Here is a 17,676-nt window from a genome sequence, read left to right on the forward strand (position 1 = left end):
TAGCTGCTAGATATAATGACTGTTTAGTACTTTTTAAGACACTATTATTTTCTATACAAGCAAAACAAATATATCAAAATTAAATAATTCAAACAGATGTCTATAAAATTTAATTTAATTTCAACTTTAAAAAATAATGGTATGTAATATATAAATAATTTTATTTGCATAGTCAAATAAAGCGTTATAGAGAAATTGTTAATAACTAAGAAAACTATGAACTATTTTAGATTGAATTATAATTCGAAAATTTGGTTAATTTATGTTATAAAAGTTATATTATAGATGGTAATATAAAACACTACTTGGTTTTTAAGTGAATGTAGGGCTCCTATTGGGTTCAAATATAAATTTATGATAAGGTCGGATCAACTATGTAAGTAGATTGAAGGTCATTTTTCATGTACCAAAGTACAAAAGTAAAAATTGGGTTGTAGATATTTGGGAATGAAATACTATACCCCTACCTCCAAACTGAAGAAAAAATACTTATTTATCGAAAAAGGAAAAAATATTAATGAAATAAAAAAAAAATCTAAAGTAGAGAATTATTTTATTACATCACGCAATATTTTCATTGAAAAAATGTATTATATTTTTTCAATCCAATTTAGTTAATTTTACCATCATATATATTGTTTAATTAAAAATTATTTTACTAGAACAAAACTTATAGGTGTTATTAAAATGGAACTACTTTGGTAATTATGTAATACTTCTATGTTGAGTTCCGTACTATGGCCGTTAAAAAAAAAAAAAAAAAATGTTATTACGAGTTTCTATGAGAAGACAAAAATAAAACATATCTAACTATAGAAATGGTAAAGCTACTACTTCATGACAATCACAAATAATAGGACTCTAGCTTGTTAATACGTCCATTTTGTACTTGGAGGAATAACTTAGGATAGGATAAACTATTTTAGATTGAATTATAATTCAAACATTTGGTTTATTTTCTAAACGTAGAATTAATTTATGTCCTAAAAGTAATATTATAGATGGTAATATGAAACACTAATTGGTTTTTAATGTATGCAGCGCTCCTATTGGGTCCAAATATAAATTTGATCTGGTCGGATCATCGAACTAACTTTTCAAGTAGCCTGAAGGTAATTTTCTATTTTTTAAGTACTAAAGTACAAATAGTAAAAATTGAGTTGTAGATATTTGGGAACGAAATACTGTATCCCTAATTAAAAATGATTTTAGAAGTATAAAACTGATAGGAGTTATTAATATGGAATTACTTTGGTAATTATGTAATATTTCTTAAATGTCAGGTTCCGTACTATCGCGGTTAAAAAAAAAAAAAAAAAAATGTTATGGGTTCCTATGAGAAGACAAAAATACAAAGCTATAGAAATGGTAAGGCAACTAATATCAGCAGTTTGTGAATCTATTTTGAGAAATCTATATTTCAGTAACCATTCGACATACAGATGTCTATTAACACTTAAATTAAAGCTAGTTTAATGTACTATAAAGTAGTTTATGACCTTTACTTTCGTAGAAATGGTAGTTTTCTTGATATTTGCTAAAATATATTGATGTATAGTTGTTGGGACAATAAGTTTGATTTATGAAAAACTTTATTTCAGAAACCATTGGACGCACAGATGTCTACCAGTACTCAAATTAAAGCTAGTTAAATGTGGTATAAATTAGTTAATAATGTTTATCTTTGTAGAAGTAGTGGTTTTATGATATTTGACAAAATAAACTCACAAAATGTTAATTTCTAGTTGTTGGTATAAAATGTTGGATTTTTGAAAAAATATATCTCTAGACTCATAAGACGCACATATGTCCGCCAACGCTCAAAATAACGGAAATTTAAGTTACTATAAAGTAGTTTATGACACTTTTCTTTGTAGGGGTTGTAGTTCTTATGATATTCACATATTAATATTAATTTGGCAAATGAAAATATGTCCGAACAACTATAATTCAATTTATTTTAGCAAATTTCATGAAAACTACTACTCTTACGAAAATAAACGCCATAAACTACTTTATACCTCATTAAACTAACTTTGATTTGAGTGCTAATAGACATCTGTACGTAAAATGGTTTATGAGATATAGATTTTTCAAAATAAATTCACTAACTACTGATCTTTCAGTACGTTCCATACAACTTTTCAAAAATCTATATCTCGATAACTATTTAACTTAAATAACTCTATTAGGGCTCATATTTTAGCAAATTTACTATACTTTAAATGACAATCTCATAGGGGTTCTTGTGTTGTTGATACTTTTTAAGATATAGAGCTCCGAATGAAAAATTAATTTTTGGTTATCGTTTTGAAACAGCCACCATTTTTTATTCCCCCTACCTATACTTGGCAGACTCATCAATTTCGACTAGTAATTATACATAGTTTTCATTAAAGTAATCAAAAATTGGGGTGAGATAACTATTGAAGTAAATGGGTTAAATAAAAACTAGCAGAGTCGATAAAAGTTGAATATAATTATAAAAAGATCTCATTACATAAAAGCCCATAACAAAACGCCATGAGGGCAAGAGCTTGGTTAAACGACTTAGTCCGTAGCGGGAAGGTAGGTTACAATTAGCAGTGTTGCCAGTGTCAACCGAATAAATAAAAACTTTAGACGACACGCACAAATCTTTCAATGAATATAACAATTTATAGATAAACGCAATAAAACAATTTATCTCAACACTCTCCCTCATTGAAAAGATTTTGAATTAAGTATCTTATTTTAGTCCAACGCTTTCCGATAATGTTTTCAGTCGTGATCCATGAAGAGGCTTCGTTAGGAAATCCGCCAATTGGTCCTGGGTTGCGATTGACTTGATTTCAAGTTGTTCGTCTTGCAAGACAAAACTTTTGTATCCTTCGGAGGATTCACCAACGTCCATGTTTTGTTGGAATTATGTGCTGTCATTTCGGTTTCCATAGCCTTCAGCCAATTTTGATGATCTTCAGACTTAACCGCTTCTTCATAAGTTTTGGAGGTTTCTTGATCAGCCATAATTAAGGTGGTGACAAAATCATTGAACCGCTGAGGTGGTCGGATTTTGCTCCGATCTCTAAGTCCAAGATTCGGTTGTTCTTTTACTTCTTCTGAACTAAAATAGTCTCCATCTGGGAGAATGACATCTTCTTTTTCACTCTCTGATAGTTCTTCCTCTTCGGTAGACTTCTCTTCTTTCTTGCTTTCATCATCTTCTTTAGTCTTCTTTTCTTCTTGAAGACGAATTGTCATTGACGGAAGTGGCTTTTCATTGAACGTTACATTTCTTGATCTCATGATTGTTTTTCCTCCGGTCCATACTCGATAGCCTCCAAAGTCGTAACCGACTAATGTTCCTTTTGTTGCCTTTTTGTCCATCTTTTTCCTGAACTGTTTAGGAATGTGAACATAACATTCACAACCAATAATTTTTAAATGTCTTATGCTAGGTTTCTTCCCTGTCCATAATTCAAAAGGAGACTTTCCTGGAACGCCAGACTTAGAAGTTCTGTTTAAAATATAAACAACAGAATTAATTAATTCAGCCGATAGTGATTGTGGTACGTTACCGTGGGAATGTAGGATAGCCCTGGCTGCCTCTACAACTGTACGGTTATCCCGCTCAATAAAACCGTTAATTTCGCTGGAGTAGGGCATAATTAACAAGTGTTCAATACTGTTATTTTTCAGAACCTCCTTCATTTTGTGACAATCAAATTCTCCTCCATTGTCACTTTGGAGCGCTTTGACAGTGTGTCCAGCTTTTTGGCACTCTTTAAGAAAAATTAAAAATTTATCAAAAACATCAGATTTCTCTTTTATGAAGAAAATATGTCGGAATCGGGAAAAATCGTCTTTGAAGAGAACATAGTATTTGTACCCAGAAAAAGATTTTTCGAAAGGTCCACACACGTCAGCATGTATGACCTCTCCTGGTACCGTTGCCCTTTTTCTAGTTCCATGTTTTAATTTATGGGCCTTACCATAGACACATCCTTCACAAATGCTAGGATCACTTTTTAATTCAATACCTAATTCACTCTTGATCACTTCTTTTGTATGTCTCTTATCTTGATGTGCAAGTCTTTCGTGATAGAGTTGCATGAGTCCCTCGTGATCACTAGCTACAATATTATTAGTCGAGAGTAAGGAATTATGTAAATTAAGTTTATACAAACCGTCATTAATGTTCCGTTGTCCAGTCATAACGACTTCATTCTTGACAATAAATTTGCATGTTCCTGCTGATGAAATAAATTTACTCTGAGGACATCTATCGTGGGCTGCTAAAACTGAAAACAAATTTTTGAGAATGGAAGGCACCAACCATACATCCCCCAACGTAATAATTTTACCCACAGATGCATGTAATTCTACATCTCCAAAGCCTAATGCGCCAGCTTTTTGACCGTAGCGGGAAGGTAGGTTACAATCAGCAGTGTTGCCAGAGTCAACCAAATAAATAAAAACTTTAGACAACACGCACAAATTTTTCAATGAATATAACAATTGATAGATAAACGCAATAAAACAATTTATCTCAACAATAACTGCTTTTTTTCTCCTCTTGGGCTCGTGTACTAAGAGCGCTTGGTTCAGAAGGTTATGGGTTCGATTCCCACCTGGGCTGGTCAATATTTATTTTGCAATAGCCCTGAGAAATGAACCTTGACATTCCCACTGAGGCTGTAGAGGTCCTCAATGGAGGACTTGAGCCAAAAAAAAAAAAAAGAAAGTCCAGAAAGTAAGAGAATTTTCGAGGTGTTGCGCTGTTTGATTTATTTTTTCAAAATTGGCAGCCCTAAGAAGAAATGGAGGGTCTCCCGAACACAAAGAGCACTCGATACCCACCTAAGTACCAAGACGCGTCTTGGGCTGGTTTCTGTGAAATATGTCGATAAGAAATCCCGTCATTGTCAATTGTCATAAGGTTCCTTATCGTTGTAGAAAAAACTACAACTGAATTTATTTCGCGAATCAATAAGTGGTATGTAATTAGTGTCTAAGTAGAGGTGTTAGTTTAATGAACGAAAATGATATTGATGAAGAGCAGATGAGTGGAAGTTCTTCATCGTTGAGTTAACACGAAAAGACCACCAGGTTGACACTAAATGAAATGTCTGCGATGTTTCTAGAAATTTCCAGATGTTTGTTACTCGAAACAGTAACAGAAACTCTGGAATATAGAAAAGGTTGCTCAAGATTTGTTCCAATACACCTGACAGAAATCGAACCACGAATTCTGAGCTCTATTATGATTAATGGTGAAACATGAGTAAGTCATCATAGAGGCAACATTTTGGATCTCCATCTGCCAAAAATTCAAAATAATAATTTCGTGAAAAAAAAAAAAAAAATTGCATCCCTGTTTTGCGACAGGAAAGATACCATTTTAATGGATATTTTGTCTCAGGAGGAAACAATTACTTTAGTACGATACTGTGAGACCTTACAAAAGCTCATGAAAGCAATTGAAAACAAACTAAGGAAGATGTTGCAGAAGGGAGTGTTTGTTGCTCAACGCCCGACCGTCTGTGTTGGCCACACCACTAAGATACTTTTGAACTCATTTGGTTGGAACTTCTTAACTCCCAGGACTTGGAGCCTTTAAATTTGAGAATATGGATGGATTCTATATTAAAAGCCTCTTTTTCGTTATCACCTTCGTGATTATGTATTTGTTTTATCCATACCTAACTGGTTCTTGACAATTTTCGATATTGTGCGTAAGTTAATTTTTCTATTTAAGAGTAAACAATTATTTAAGATTCGGCTTAATCCTCTAATTCCTTATTTTTTAATTAACTTTGGTTTCCTTCTTATCGCTCGATCTAGTATTAATTTGTGAGATGAATTAAAAATTTTTTTTAACACATATTTAATATTTTATCTATAATTTTTAGATCTGAAATATGTACTTATAACAGCTGTGAAGTGGACCATCGATATAAATTATGACAGACAGAAAATTCGGAAACAAAGATTATCCTTTCTGAAACTTTCCAAAGGCTTAAGGCAATCTGTTAAAATCCTATCTAATTGAGGATATAAACTTTCCTTTTCCTTATTATAGATTTATTACTTCTAAATCCTTGAGAAAATCTTCCAGTACTTTTGAACATTTTCATTTCATTTATAAACGGTAAAATGATTCTTTTATGGAACCTATGTCAATCAATGTTGAAATACTCATTAATTTTTCGTTCTAGAAGTAAGATTCAAATTTTCTGTTCATCTTTCTGCGAATAGGATCAAACCTATTACATATATAAAACATGTGAACACTCGCAGCCGTAAGTCCATATGTTTTGTTTACGTTTATACATTTATGGAATCTTATACACATGTTTCATTCAAATCTTACAGCTTTAGTAGATATTCCCATTATGTTATTTTTATCTCTTAAGTCAACATTTTTTGTAATATATATAAAAGATATATTAACGAAAGATGTAGGTTCGGTCTTGAGACAGTTTTTAATTTTTTTTATTTGGGGTTTAATTTCCTTATGGTCTCCAACTTAAGGCAGGCAAGACGCGGGTTGTCGTAGAAGTTATCATCCTGAGTAGGAAAGTCGACCATTTTTCCAATGTTTATCTCCACAGTTTTCGATTGGATTACTTCTTTACGACGCACAAAAACAATTAAGCTAAATATAAGCTTAAATAGAAATAAACATAGATAAGACCCAAAACAAGGCAATTAATAAATTCCGAAGTAATATAACTTAGAGACCTATTATTTCAGTGTAGCATTTGTTTTTATATGTTCTCAAATAAGTATGTCTCTTTTCAATGATTATAGTGTTAGCTATTTTATTATAATTTCCTTTAATCACATAGTTATGATTTGGCATTTATGTATTTAATAATAAATACAGGAGATAGAAGTAGTAACAGAAATAAATATTGATAAAACAATTTTGGAGTTTAGGAGTTATGTAACTTAGGCCCCCATATTTTAATATATCATCCCATTAGTCCATTAGCCCGAAGGAGAAAAAAGTTAATATTTAACCCTATTTTTTTTATTAATTTCATGGAAACTATTTATAATTAGTAGTAAAAATTGAAGAGTGCCAAGTATAGTAGGGGAAATAAAAATAGTGGCTGTTTCAAAATAATATTTTTCATTCAGAGCTCATATCTCTGAAACTGTTTTCAAATGTAAAAACTTAACACAGAACAGAACACGATTTATAGAAGAGTAAAATTGCTAAAAAATAATCCCTAAAAGAGCTATTTACACTTAATAGTTCCTAAGATATTGCGATTTTTGTCAAATATTGCTTTGACAAAAAAAAAAATACCGTCAGTAGTTAGTGAATTTATTTTGGAAAAAATAGATCTCAGGAACCATTAGCACTCAAGTTAAAGCTAGTTTAATGTGCCATCAAGTAATTTTTATTTGTAAGAGTTGTAGTTTTCATGAGATTAGCCAAAATATATTGATAAGATGTTTTGACAGGTCTATACACGGGACTCTAAAACGGTCAGCTAAATAAGCATCTCTATAAAATGAGACTGATAAGAGTCCCCTATCTGCAGGTTCTGCAGAAAGGAGGAAGAGACTGCTAACCAGATCATTTTCAGATGAGTGGTAGTGGCCAGAACACAATTCCTCATCTTTGGTAAGGATCGTATCTTGGATCCCAAACTTTGCGAGACAGTGGATCGTTATACAGTGTTAGGATTTGCAAAGGCAATTGGCCTGTTTTGAGCAGAGGAGGAACCGCGTACAATAGGCCCTCTGTGGCCGCGGTGCTTCTTAGCCGGGAAAAAAAAGGATGTTAATGTCTAGTAGCTAAAAAAATACATCTCTGGCACCATTAAACGTACATACGTATGTCAGCACTCAAATCAAAGCTGGTTCGATGTACTATAAAGTTGTTAAAGACATTTATCTTCGTATGGGTAGTATTTTTCATGATATCAGCACATGAAAATGAATTTTGCAAATTAATTTTGTTTGAACAACTAGAAATCAAATTATTTTAGCAAATATCATGAAAAATACTACTCCTACGAAGAAAAATGTGATGGGCTACTTTATAGTAAATTTAACTATCTTTAATTTGAGAGCTAATACATATCTATACGCCTAATGATTGCTGAGAATAGTTTTCTCAAAATTAATTAATAAACTACTGATTTTTCGTTATGAAATATTGCTTTTTAAAAACTGTAGCTTGGGAGCTATGAAGCGAAACAGCTCTAATATGACTTATTTTTTATCAAATGTACTCTACATTAAATGCTGTATTAATCGATTTTCTAGTCTTGCTTGTAGTTTTAATAGTAACGTGCTTCAAAAAAGAAAAATATTTTTTTTAACGTTTAGAAATATCCGCCCTTTTTTATCGCCCCTAACTCTACTAGTAGACTCATCATTTTGATGTATAAATATTTTTTATTAAAGTAACCGAAATTTGGGGCCAAACAACTGAATTTTTTTCTATCAGGCTCTTGTAATATATCATTTATTTTTTTACATTCTCATAGGGACATTTTTTTTTTCAATCTTTATAGCAATTTTCCAATATTTGCTTATATATCTAAATTTACGATTTAACCTATTTCAAAAATAAAAATTAAAAATACTGGTGGTAAGCAGAAATATAAATAAATATCGATAAAACCCAAAATAAGACAATTATTAAGTTCAACAGTAATAAAATCTTTAGAGCCGAACACACTGAGTTTGCTCATCTTTAATATGAACACATAACCCAAAACCTTTCAGGCACATTGCTACTGTCTTCTCTACTTATCATCGAACTGAAAGCGTCTCTGATATTATATTTATTGTATACAACTAATTATAGTATCATGATATAATGAAAACTAGTATCTACACAATCCAACTGCAGGTTGGATGATATTGATATAATTTTTATATTTTTGAGGTGCTATTATATGTTTATTATCGAGTGAATTTTAGAAAGGATATTATTGATAATTGTTTATAAATAGACTCGTGTAACTACTTAGTAACTAGCTCGTGAGAATCACTTACTTCATCAACGATCGTCAATTCCCCTTTATCTTCTAGAACTTTGCTGGTGTATGTTGTGCCTGAAAAAAATAAGGAAGCAAACATTAGTCTGATTAGTTAGTTATATATACATGTTAAAAATACTACAAAAGTAAACAAAAACAAAAGAAAATTCAAAGAACGAGACCTTGATTATATATGTTAAATTTGTAGCAATAAGTTTAAATTATGTTAAATAGAAAATCATTGTTTTTTATTAACTCTTTTCTTGACTAGAGGATACGTGTGGTATCATTACTTGAATGAGTGTTATATTTAACTAAATATTTTATTCGATTTATTACGAACTATCGATAGTTTGAATCCTTAAATAAAGTCTGAAATACTGAAGATATCTGAATTTGGCATAGGTTTGATTTCAGAGAATTTAGAATCATCTGGAAGCAATATAAATATGTATATTTGTTTTTAGTTTTGAATTTTATTGCAATATTCAATTTTTTTTCTTTCGTATGTTGATATTTTAATGTAATATATTCTTGACGTCTTGAAGTATAAAACTAATATCATAAATGCGAAAAAAACAAACAAATATTAAGTTGAACAATATAAAAAAAGTATAAGATAAGAGAACTCATTGAGCATTGACCTCCGGACTGATGAGAGGAAGGCTTAGGGTATCTCATCTGTCTTAGGCCGCATCTAACTCCCTCATGGTAGGCTTTGATTAAACTTTAAAAGTTCTCCCAGACTTTAAGAAAGGTTAGACTGCCTCAATTGAATCCTAGCAAAGTGAAATAAAAGGCCCATATTTCCTGAAAAATTAATTCCTTGATTTTTAACTGTTATAATTATGATAAATTAATGAGAAAAAAATATAACTTTGATTTTATTTTGTAAATAATCCAATAAAAATGTTATTTTATTATTATTTTTTAACCTCCCTATTACTATAATTTGCATTGTTTGCACCAGAACCTGGGTGGAAGAGTTTCAAATGGGTTCCACATTCAAACTCCGTTCCACTTAATAGTTTCAAGAGATTTATTGCATTCCATAATAAATTTTAAAAAGAGAAAACAAATAATGACTTTTCATAATTTAAAAGATCTTTTTTTTTCAATACTATTTGCCTTTTCAACGGTATATTATAAGTCTATATTATAACTCTTTTTCCAAATTTCCCTATCCCCTAGAAAAACATTTTCCTCTCGTAAAATTTCCCTACATATATATACTATACTATATTCATAGTTTATAATTAGCAATTTTGTATAACATATAAAAATATAAGCTGATTAATTATTTATAATATATAAAATTAAAGTTATTTTTAAGGATGAATTTTGAAAAATCGACATTTAAGTCTGACTATTTTAATGAGGATAAGACCAATCTGTTAATTAAGAGCACTGTATATGAATTGTCCATTAATATAATGAGTTTAATCAAAATAGTTGGAGCCGTTTTCGAGAAAATCGAGAAAAATGTAAAAAATCGATTCTATAAAGTACCAGCCTGTCGATTAAATGGAAAATGTTTCTGTCATACCCCACTCAGACCATTTTATGATATTTTTATTAAAACTAAAAATATTATTTAAGATTTGTATGTGTTGGACTAAAAAAGACATTGGGTATGAACATGACCGTATTGTTTGTTTTGGTTTTATCGTTTCCCTGATCACTTTTGAAGTCGACACAACCAAGGTGATTCATATACGTCATCCTAAGTAAAGGAATGGCCAATGAAAAATATGTTTTAGAGTGCTCTGGCATATTAATGACTCCAAGTTAAAAGCTTTAAGGCCTGTTTGTCCAGGACTTATGATGGATGATTAAATGACGTGTAAGGTCCCGCGTCTGATTACGTCACCTGAAAGGAAATAAAATACAAAGAACTCTATCATAAAAGGCCCTGAATATGTCTCTCAGTACACTTATTCCTTCCGAAATATAATGTTGAGTTATTATAAGTTATATAGGAGGAAGAGTCCGAGTGGCGGTCAATAAATGTATCAAAATAGTAAAAGAAAATTATTTATTGTTAACCAAGGTTTCGCCCCACATAGAGTTGTCTAACTTGGCAACTGATCAAGATAGTAAATGAAAACTTTTTATTGCTAACTAACGTTTCAGTTATCCTTTGTACTACAATCAGAAAGCCCTGAAGAAGCCCTGCAAAGTGGTTAACAATAAATAGTTTTCTTTTATATTTAAAAATAAATGTTGTGAATTAAAGTGGGGCAAGAACGGACAATGAGAACTTAAAAAACATTGTTGCCAAATGCAAATTAAGTATTAAATGAACATTCGTTTTAAGGAATATAAATAAATTTAAACCAAAATTTCTCGTTGATTGATTATATTAATTGTAACAAAAAAACATCTGAAATAAAAATTTACAATAACTTTAACACGAATTAACTCGAAAAGTATTAGTACTGGTTTAACAATATCCAAACTACACGAAATAGTACAAACAATTAAAGGTAAGTAATCTAATCAGAACCATATCTATAATATAAAACTTTTGAAATTTTGTCTATAATACAAAATACTTTTTCTTCATAAGGTCATAAAAACTAAAAGGCACTGAATCAGAAATTTACACAATCAACATTTGTAGTAACGTAAAATTTTAATACAATTATGAGGAGTTATCCATTTTTTTCAAAAGCAAGGGATTAAGGAAGATATTAAATCTTTAAAAATCGGATTCTAAAATGAAAATTTATAGTTAAGGGTATCAAAAGATAAAAAGGAATCTGACTTGATTTTTCGAACATTTTTTTTGTTGCCTACTTTACTTTTTCCTAAAGCGGAATAAATATAAAGGAAATCTTTTGAAATTCAAAACGGAATATGTAAAATTTTATAAATTAAACAATAAAAAAAGAGTAATCCATATTACTCTTTCTTTTTTCTTACTTACTTATATGTTTAGAAGGTAAAGCATTGTGATCGGGACAAATTTCGAATTCCAGTTTTCGACGGGTTTTGAACCCTTTGAGGACCACGCAAATTCTTCTAGACCAATCGGCAAAAGACCAAGGATGTCGTGGTTGGATAATGTGGCTAGACTAAGAGAGGAAAAAGGAAAGCTGTTAGATTCCTTGAGGGCATTGGCAAGAGACCGGGACAGATGGAAAGCTTGGATGGAGGAACCTCCACGATGAGAGGCACTGAGGAGGAAGAAAAAGAAGAAGATTTTTATTTAAAATATTACTTTTTTATAAAAATAATCATTTTTAATAATGATGATTTTTCGTAATTATGATTTTTATGTGTTTAAACAAATTCACAAGTTCTTTCTTTATCCCTCATCAGTATCAATTCCAGTGGCGCTGTTATTAGGTATAGATATTTGTTTGTAAAATTCCAGCTATCCAGCTTTGTAAAATTTCTCTCTGCCCTATAATGAATGTTCAGCTGTTAGTTCACCTCCTTTGTCTTGAAAAGGGCAACTGGAACCACTTGGCTTTTTAATATAATTTCATTTTTCATGCAAAACATGTTTTTTTTCAGATTGATACAATAGTTCTTTTTATCCCTTATAGATATTATTAACTTTGCATTATTTTTTTCAAAATTAATATCTTTGTTTGAATAAATTTTAAGTGACACTGGAAAGGTGATTTCAGTAATCTACATTTTTTTTTCTAAGGCCCACGAGTGCGTGGGGTTGATATCATAATGGGAAAAACGGGTTGAGGGTAGCCTCTTTATCTGCATAGGAAGAGGGGGTTGAGGAGATTGAATCTTTTGAAAACGTGTAGTCTGTATTTTGTGTCTGTCAGTCTGACGGTACTGAAGGCTGTTGAAACATTTGGTATGCCTCATCGATTTAAATTCTGTCACAGTCGGTATTTCGAATGTCGTATGTATGTGGTCCGTCCTCTCTCATTGAAGTAAAGTATGTCTCACTAAACGTCTGAGTATACCGCTCTGAAACTGTTGGAGCCTCAGGGCCGTAAGTTGCCTAGAGAGCGCTTCTTTCCACTTATTTACTTTTTGGACTGTGTAATCCTACAATATCCTACAATAAAAAAATGAGTATTGTTGCCTTAATCCTCTTTTAAGAGGTAACTGACATTTCAACCTTCAATTTCTATGAGATTAAGAACATTTTCATTGAAATTAATTGTATCAGGCGATAGAAGAGAAAAAAAATTTAAAATTTCCAAAAAACAATTATTTGAACAAAAACTATTTATCCCATTTTAAAATTTGACGCCTAAATTATAGAATTAAATTTGTTTTCCTTAGGCATTTATTGTTTGAATTTATTATTGAAGTACACAATAAAGAAGAGTGATTATTTTTAATATTTTAGATCTTATAAGTTTGTATAACATTACTCGATATAGATTGATAAATTCTTACGCTTAGAAGATAAGCATGTAAATGTTTTCTTATTATTCAAATTTTCTATCTCCAAGATCCTTAACTACAACAATATTTACTGAGACAGAAAGAAAAGTTAGCTAATTAAAACAAAAAGAAACAAAAACTAGCGGTCGTCCCAGGAATAATGATGGGTTGGTGAGTTTTCCTAACTCAGCTCTTGTACATTCTCAACTTTTTTTCATTAGTTTTTTTTTATAACTAGTTTTCAAGTATTGCATTATTTATTAAAAAATATATACATTTTTTCAAGTGATAAAAGATATGACTAAGAGTTCTTGAGATATTATTTTTTAATAACAATTTTTGTTTTTCTGCATAATGAAAAAACACGATTTGGTAAATTTATCATGAATATTAATCTGAGGAAGTATTTGATGTAATGATGCCTATTAGCACTCAAAAATATTTTTGGTATTTATTTTTTGGTGGAAAAATATTGGTTTATGAATAACGGTCTCAGAAACTATCATACGTATACATCCAACTAGCACTTAAACTGATGAATGTTGAATTCACCCGGAACTAGTTTATAATAATTATCTTTGTTGGAGCTAGTTTCTCTGATATTTGTCCAAATATAATCAGAAAATATTGATTTAATTTTTTTTTATATTAATGGAATTTTATAAAGTTCTAATTTGTAGATATCTGTGGAGTAGCTTTAATGCCAAAGGGCACGGCACATTAGTGGCAGAACTCGTGACCTCTTCGATTTGCTGCTTATAGAGAAAAAATATTAGAATTTTTAATCTATGAATTTGTTTTTTATTAAAATGGCGAAAAAAAGGTTTGGGAATTTCGGATATTTTTTTGTTAAAATCTTTAATTTTGAAAACTTTAAAAAGTTTGATTAAAGGACGGTGAGAAAAATGTTTGAATCCTATGTATTTTTCAGTTTTTAAATCCAACAAACGGTGCTATCGGAAAAATAAATTTTATACCGTATTTTAGAAATTATGCCCACGTAAGGCGTAAATAAATATAATTAATGAAATAAATAAATGAAATTGTGATTAATCCCATGTTTCTTTTTGGACCACCGAACTATAAAGTCCATTTTTGTTATTTTTCAAAAAATCTATCTTTAATTATCCTATTCCTACGTGATGTAAATGCTAAAGAATAGTAGTATATTTTTTTATGAGGTTTATGTTTTGGAAATAAGATAATTTAATAAAAATACAAGGAAATTATGATTTTTTTTATTTTTTGTAGTTTGAGTAAATTTCTTTTAGTAAATAATGAAACCCTCAATTTTTTAATGAGTTGTTGATTTTTTCATGTACAGTCGCTCATGTGTAGTCCCTAAAAAAATATAATCTAATATTTCAAAATAATGGTCTTGGTCAGACTCAACTGAATGGTTAAAGATAGAATGCTATCCCATCAAACAATTACATGAAAATACATTTTCACAAATTATAATCAATAAAGATGAATGATTTTTTTTTTTTTTTTTTTTAAGTGACTGTTTTATTTCTTAACGAACTATCGTTGCAGAGGTCGAGTACTTTTTCCAGAAAGAAGAAGAAGTTCAATTTCTAGCATGAAGTGTTGAAGAGTAAGAATTTAGAGGAAACTTTGTTGAGTTCGAAGTTCTAGTCCTTCCTAGGTATCCACAGCACGTTTCGTGTTTCAATTTCGGGAAACTCTTATACCATAGCTAGAATCTGGGGCATTTCTCTATGCCATAACCCAACATGAAACAGAGCTAGAATACAGTGACTAAAAGTTTTTTTTTCCGATTGCGATTTGTATATGAATTGTTACTGGCATATTAAAAAAATAAAATAGACAGTATTTAAAAAAAATTATATAACACTAGGTATTTTAAACTAATCTTTGGACAATTAATTTACTAGTATTTTCATAACCAACATTGTTTATTTTAATTGGTGAATTAAAACAGTAGCTAAAGTTAGGAACATATTACAATTGGAAGAATTTAATTATACAATTAAATAAATAATAAATTAAATAAATAATAAATTAAATTATTTAATTATTTAGTCTATATAATATACATCTAAAGTGTGTTTAATCATTTAAACGTCTAATTTTGAAGAATTCCAACAATTGTGAACAATATTCTTGTATTTTTGCATATTTTTATTGCTTTGGGAATGCTTCATATATTCAATTGGTAACGCCAACAAATAGAAAGCTATCATAACACCATTTCTGCGTGCTCCAAACCAGGGACCTCTAAAGATGAAGTCACTTCTCCTAGAAGTCTCCTGAAACTTTTCTTTTTGGAACAGAATGCATTATTCATAGCTTTTCTTTTTATACTTACAAACTCACCATCCTTAGAGAAACTTATTTATTCCCAGTAGTAAACAGGGATGGCTTTTCTACTCCCCAAATATTGATCCCTTATAGTACAAGAGCCCATGATGCGAAAAAAAAGCAGTTATCTCACCCCAATTTTTGATTACTTTAATGAAAACTATGTATAATTACAAGTCAAAATTGATGAGTCTGCCAAGTAAGGTAGGGAGAATAAAAATGGCGGCTGTTTCAAAACGATAAAAAAAAATAATTTTTTCATTAGGAGCTCTATATCTTAAAAAGTAACCACAACATAAGAAAACCTAAGAGAATGTCATTTAAATTAGAGCAAATTTGCTAAAATATGAGCCCTAATAGAGTTATTTACGTTAAAGAGTTCTCGAGATATAGCTTTTTAAAAAGCAACATTTTATAAAAATGAATTATGGGACGTACTGAAAGATCAGTTGTAAGTGAATTTATTTTGATAAATCTATATCTCAAAAACCATTTGACATACAGATATCTATTAGCACTCAAATTAAAGCTAAATAGTTGTACTATAAAGTAGTTTATTACCTTTACCTTCGTAGTCGTTTTCATGAAATTTGCTAAAATAAACTGATTTATAGTTGTTCGGACTGTATAAAAGTACTGTAGATAATGTAAAAACAACTTGTGTTTAAAAAATGTTACTCAGATTAAGAAATATATTTCGATAAAACCAGTCACGACATGAATACATTGAAGTGAATTATCATGCTTTTTTTATATATATTTCTTCGGAAACTTGAAGCCATATCATGTATCCTGTTTTCAGGTATATGTCAAATTTGCAGTCCACTCCCTGAAAATAAGATCTCTGCTTTCTAATCTTTATACTCCTCCCTACAGGACTGCATATAGTATTCGAACGTTCATATCTTCCACGCTCACTACCTTCTGGTATTCCCTGCCTGCTATTTTTGTTCCCTCACTCTTTTTCCAATACTTTATCACATCCTAAACAGATCCTTATAATCCTTATAACGACATCTTAATTTAAGAATAATATTTTAATAATAATTTTCGTTAATATTGAAGCTTAAATTATGCGTACTCTAGCACACATACACTTGTATACGAATTATATGGGGAACATTGCATATTATATGTATATTAGTTATAAATTTCTAAATGAATGTATTATTTTTAATTTCTTTTTTCGGATGATTTTTTTTTCTCGCTACTTTCCTTATACACTTTTATTGTACACAATATATTTATAAATATATAATATATTTTCTAGTTAGATATGTTTTATTAATCTAATAAAAGAGAGCGCAAAGGCACGATGATAAGACATTATGCTACTAACTTTGAGGACACGGTTTCGAATCCGGGTGTTAAAGAGAATTATTTCTTGTTACACTTTAGCCATAAGTCAACCCTGTAGGCACTGGAACTCTTCCAGGGTCCACCGAGTCTCATAAACTGGGCACCCATAATTGGGGGAAATCTGGCGGTTGTTTGTGATATTGTAAAATCATCTATGTGTATATAACTGTTGTTCTGAAAACAGTTCTTCGTTATAAAGAATTGAACCCATGATTCTTCACGGGTCATAGCGGGTCACATTATTAATATTATATATTAGAAGGTATTTATAAGCTAAGAGAAAGTATTTGTGTTCGTTTTTGTTATTGCAGTGGTAGTTACAATAGGATATAATGGGAGACTACCTAGGCAGAGTGAAGATCAAGATTTATCACATTATAAGTTAATTCTTGAAGAAGTTTGTCGGGGGGTGCGGTCAGCAAAGAACAACATAAATAAACAAAACCATATTTATTTATTTTATGCCGACGTTTCGACCTGTTCAGTTTCAGGTCTTCATCAGGGGTTGTGGCGTATAAGGAAGGTTGGTAACTGCTATAAGTTTGCTATAAGTTAATTGTTCCCATTTATAAGAACACACCTTCTAGCTATAAGGGCAGGCAGTTAAAATTACACTTAAAATTATTGTTGTATATAT

At 30.3% G+C, this 17,676-nt stretch overlaps 1 protein-coding gene across 1 annotated transcript in view; it reads right to left on the bottom strand.

Moving 5' to 3' along the window:
• LOC106685085 (otoferlin) overlaps nt 1-9,054 on the bottom strand; it is a gene marked incomplete at its 5' end in the record, with an annotated part of 241,026 nt that extends 231,972 nt beyond the window's left edge. The window contains 1 exon segment of the mRNA XM_024359161.2: nt 9,004-9,054. Coding sequence (XP_024214929.2) covers nt 9,004-9,054 — 51 coding nt within the window.
• Nucleotides 9,055-17,676: the final 8,622 nt, after the last annotated feature.

This window comes from Halyomorpha halys, unplaced genomic scaffold (assembly GCF_000696795.3).
Source record: "Halyomorpha halys isolate HHAL.00 unplaced genomic scaffold, Hhal_1.1 Scaffold657.1, whole genome shotgun sequence".
Taxonomy (NCBI): domain Eukaryota; kingdom Metazoa; phylum Arthropoda; class Insecta; order Hemiptera; family Pentatomidae; genus Halyomorpha; species Halyomorpha halys.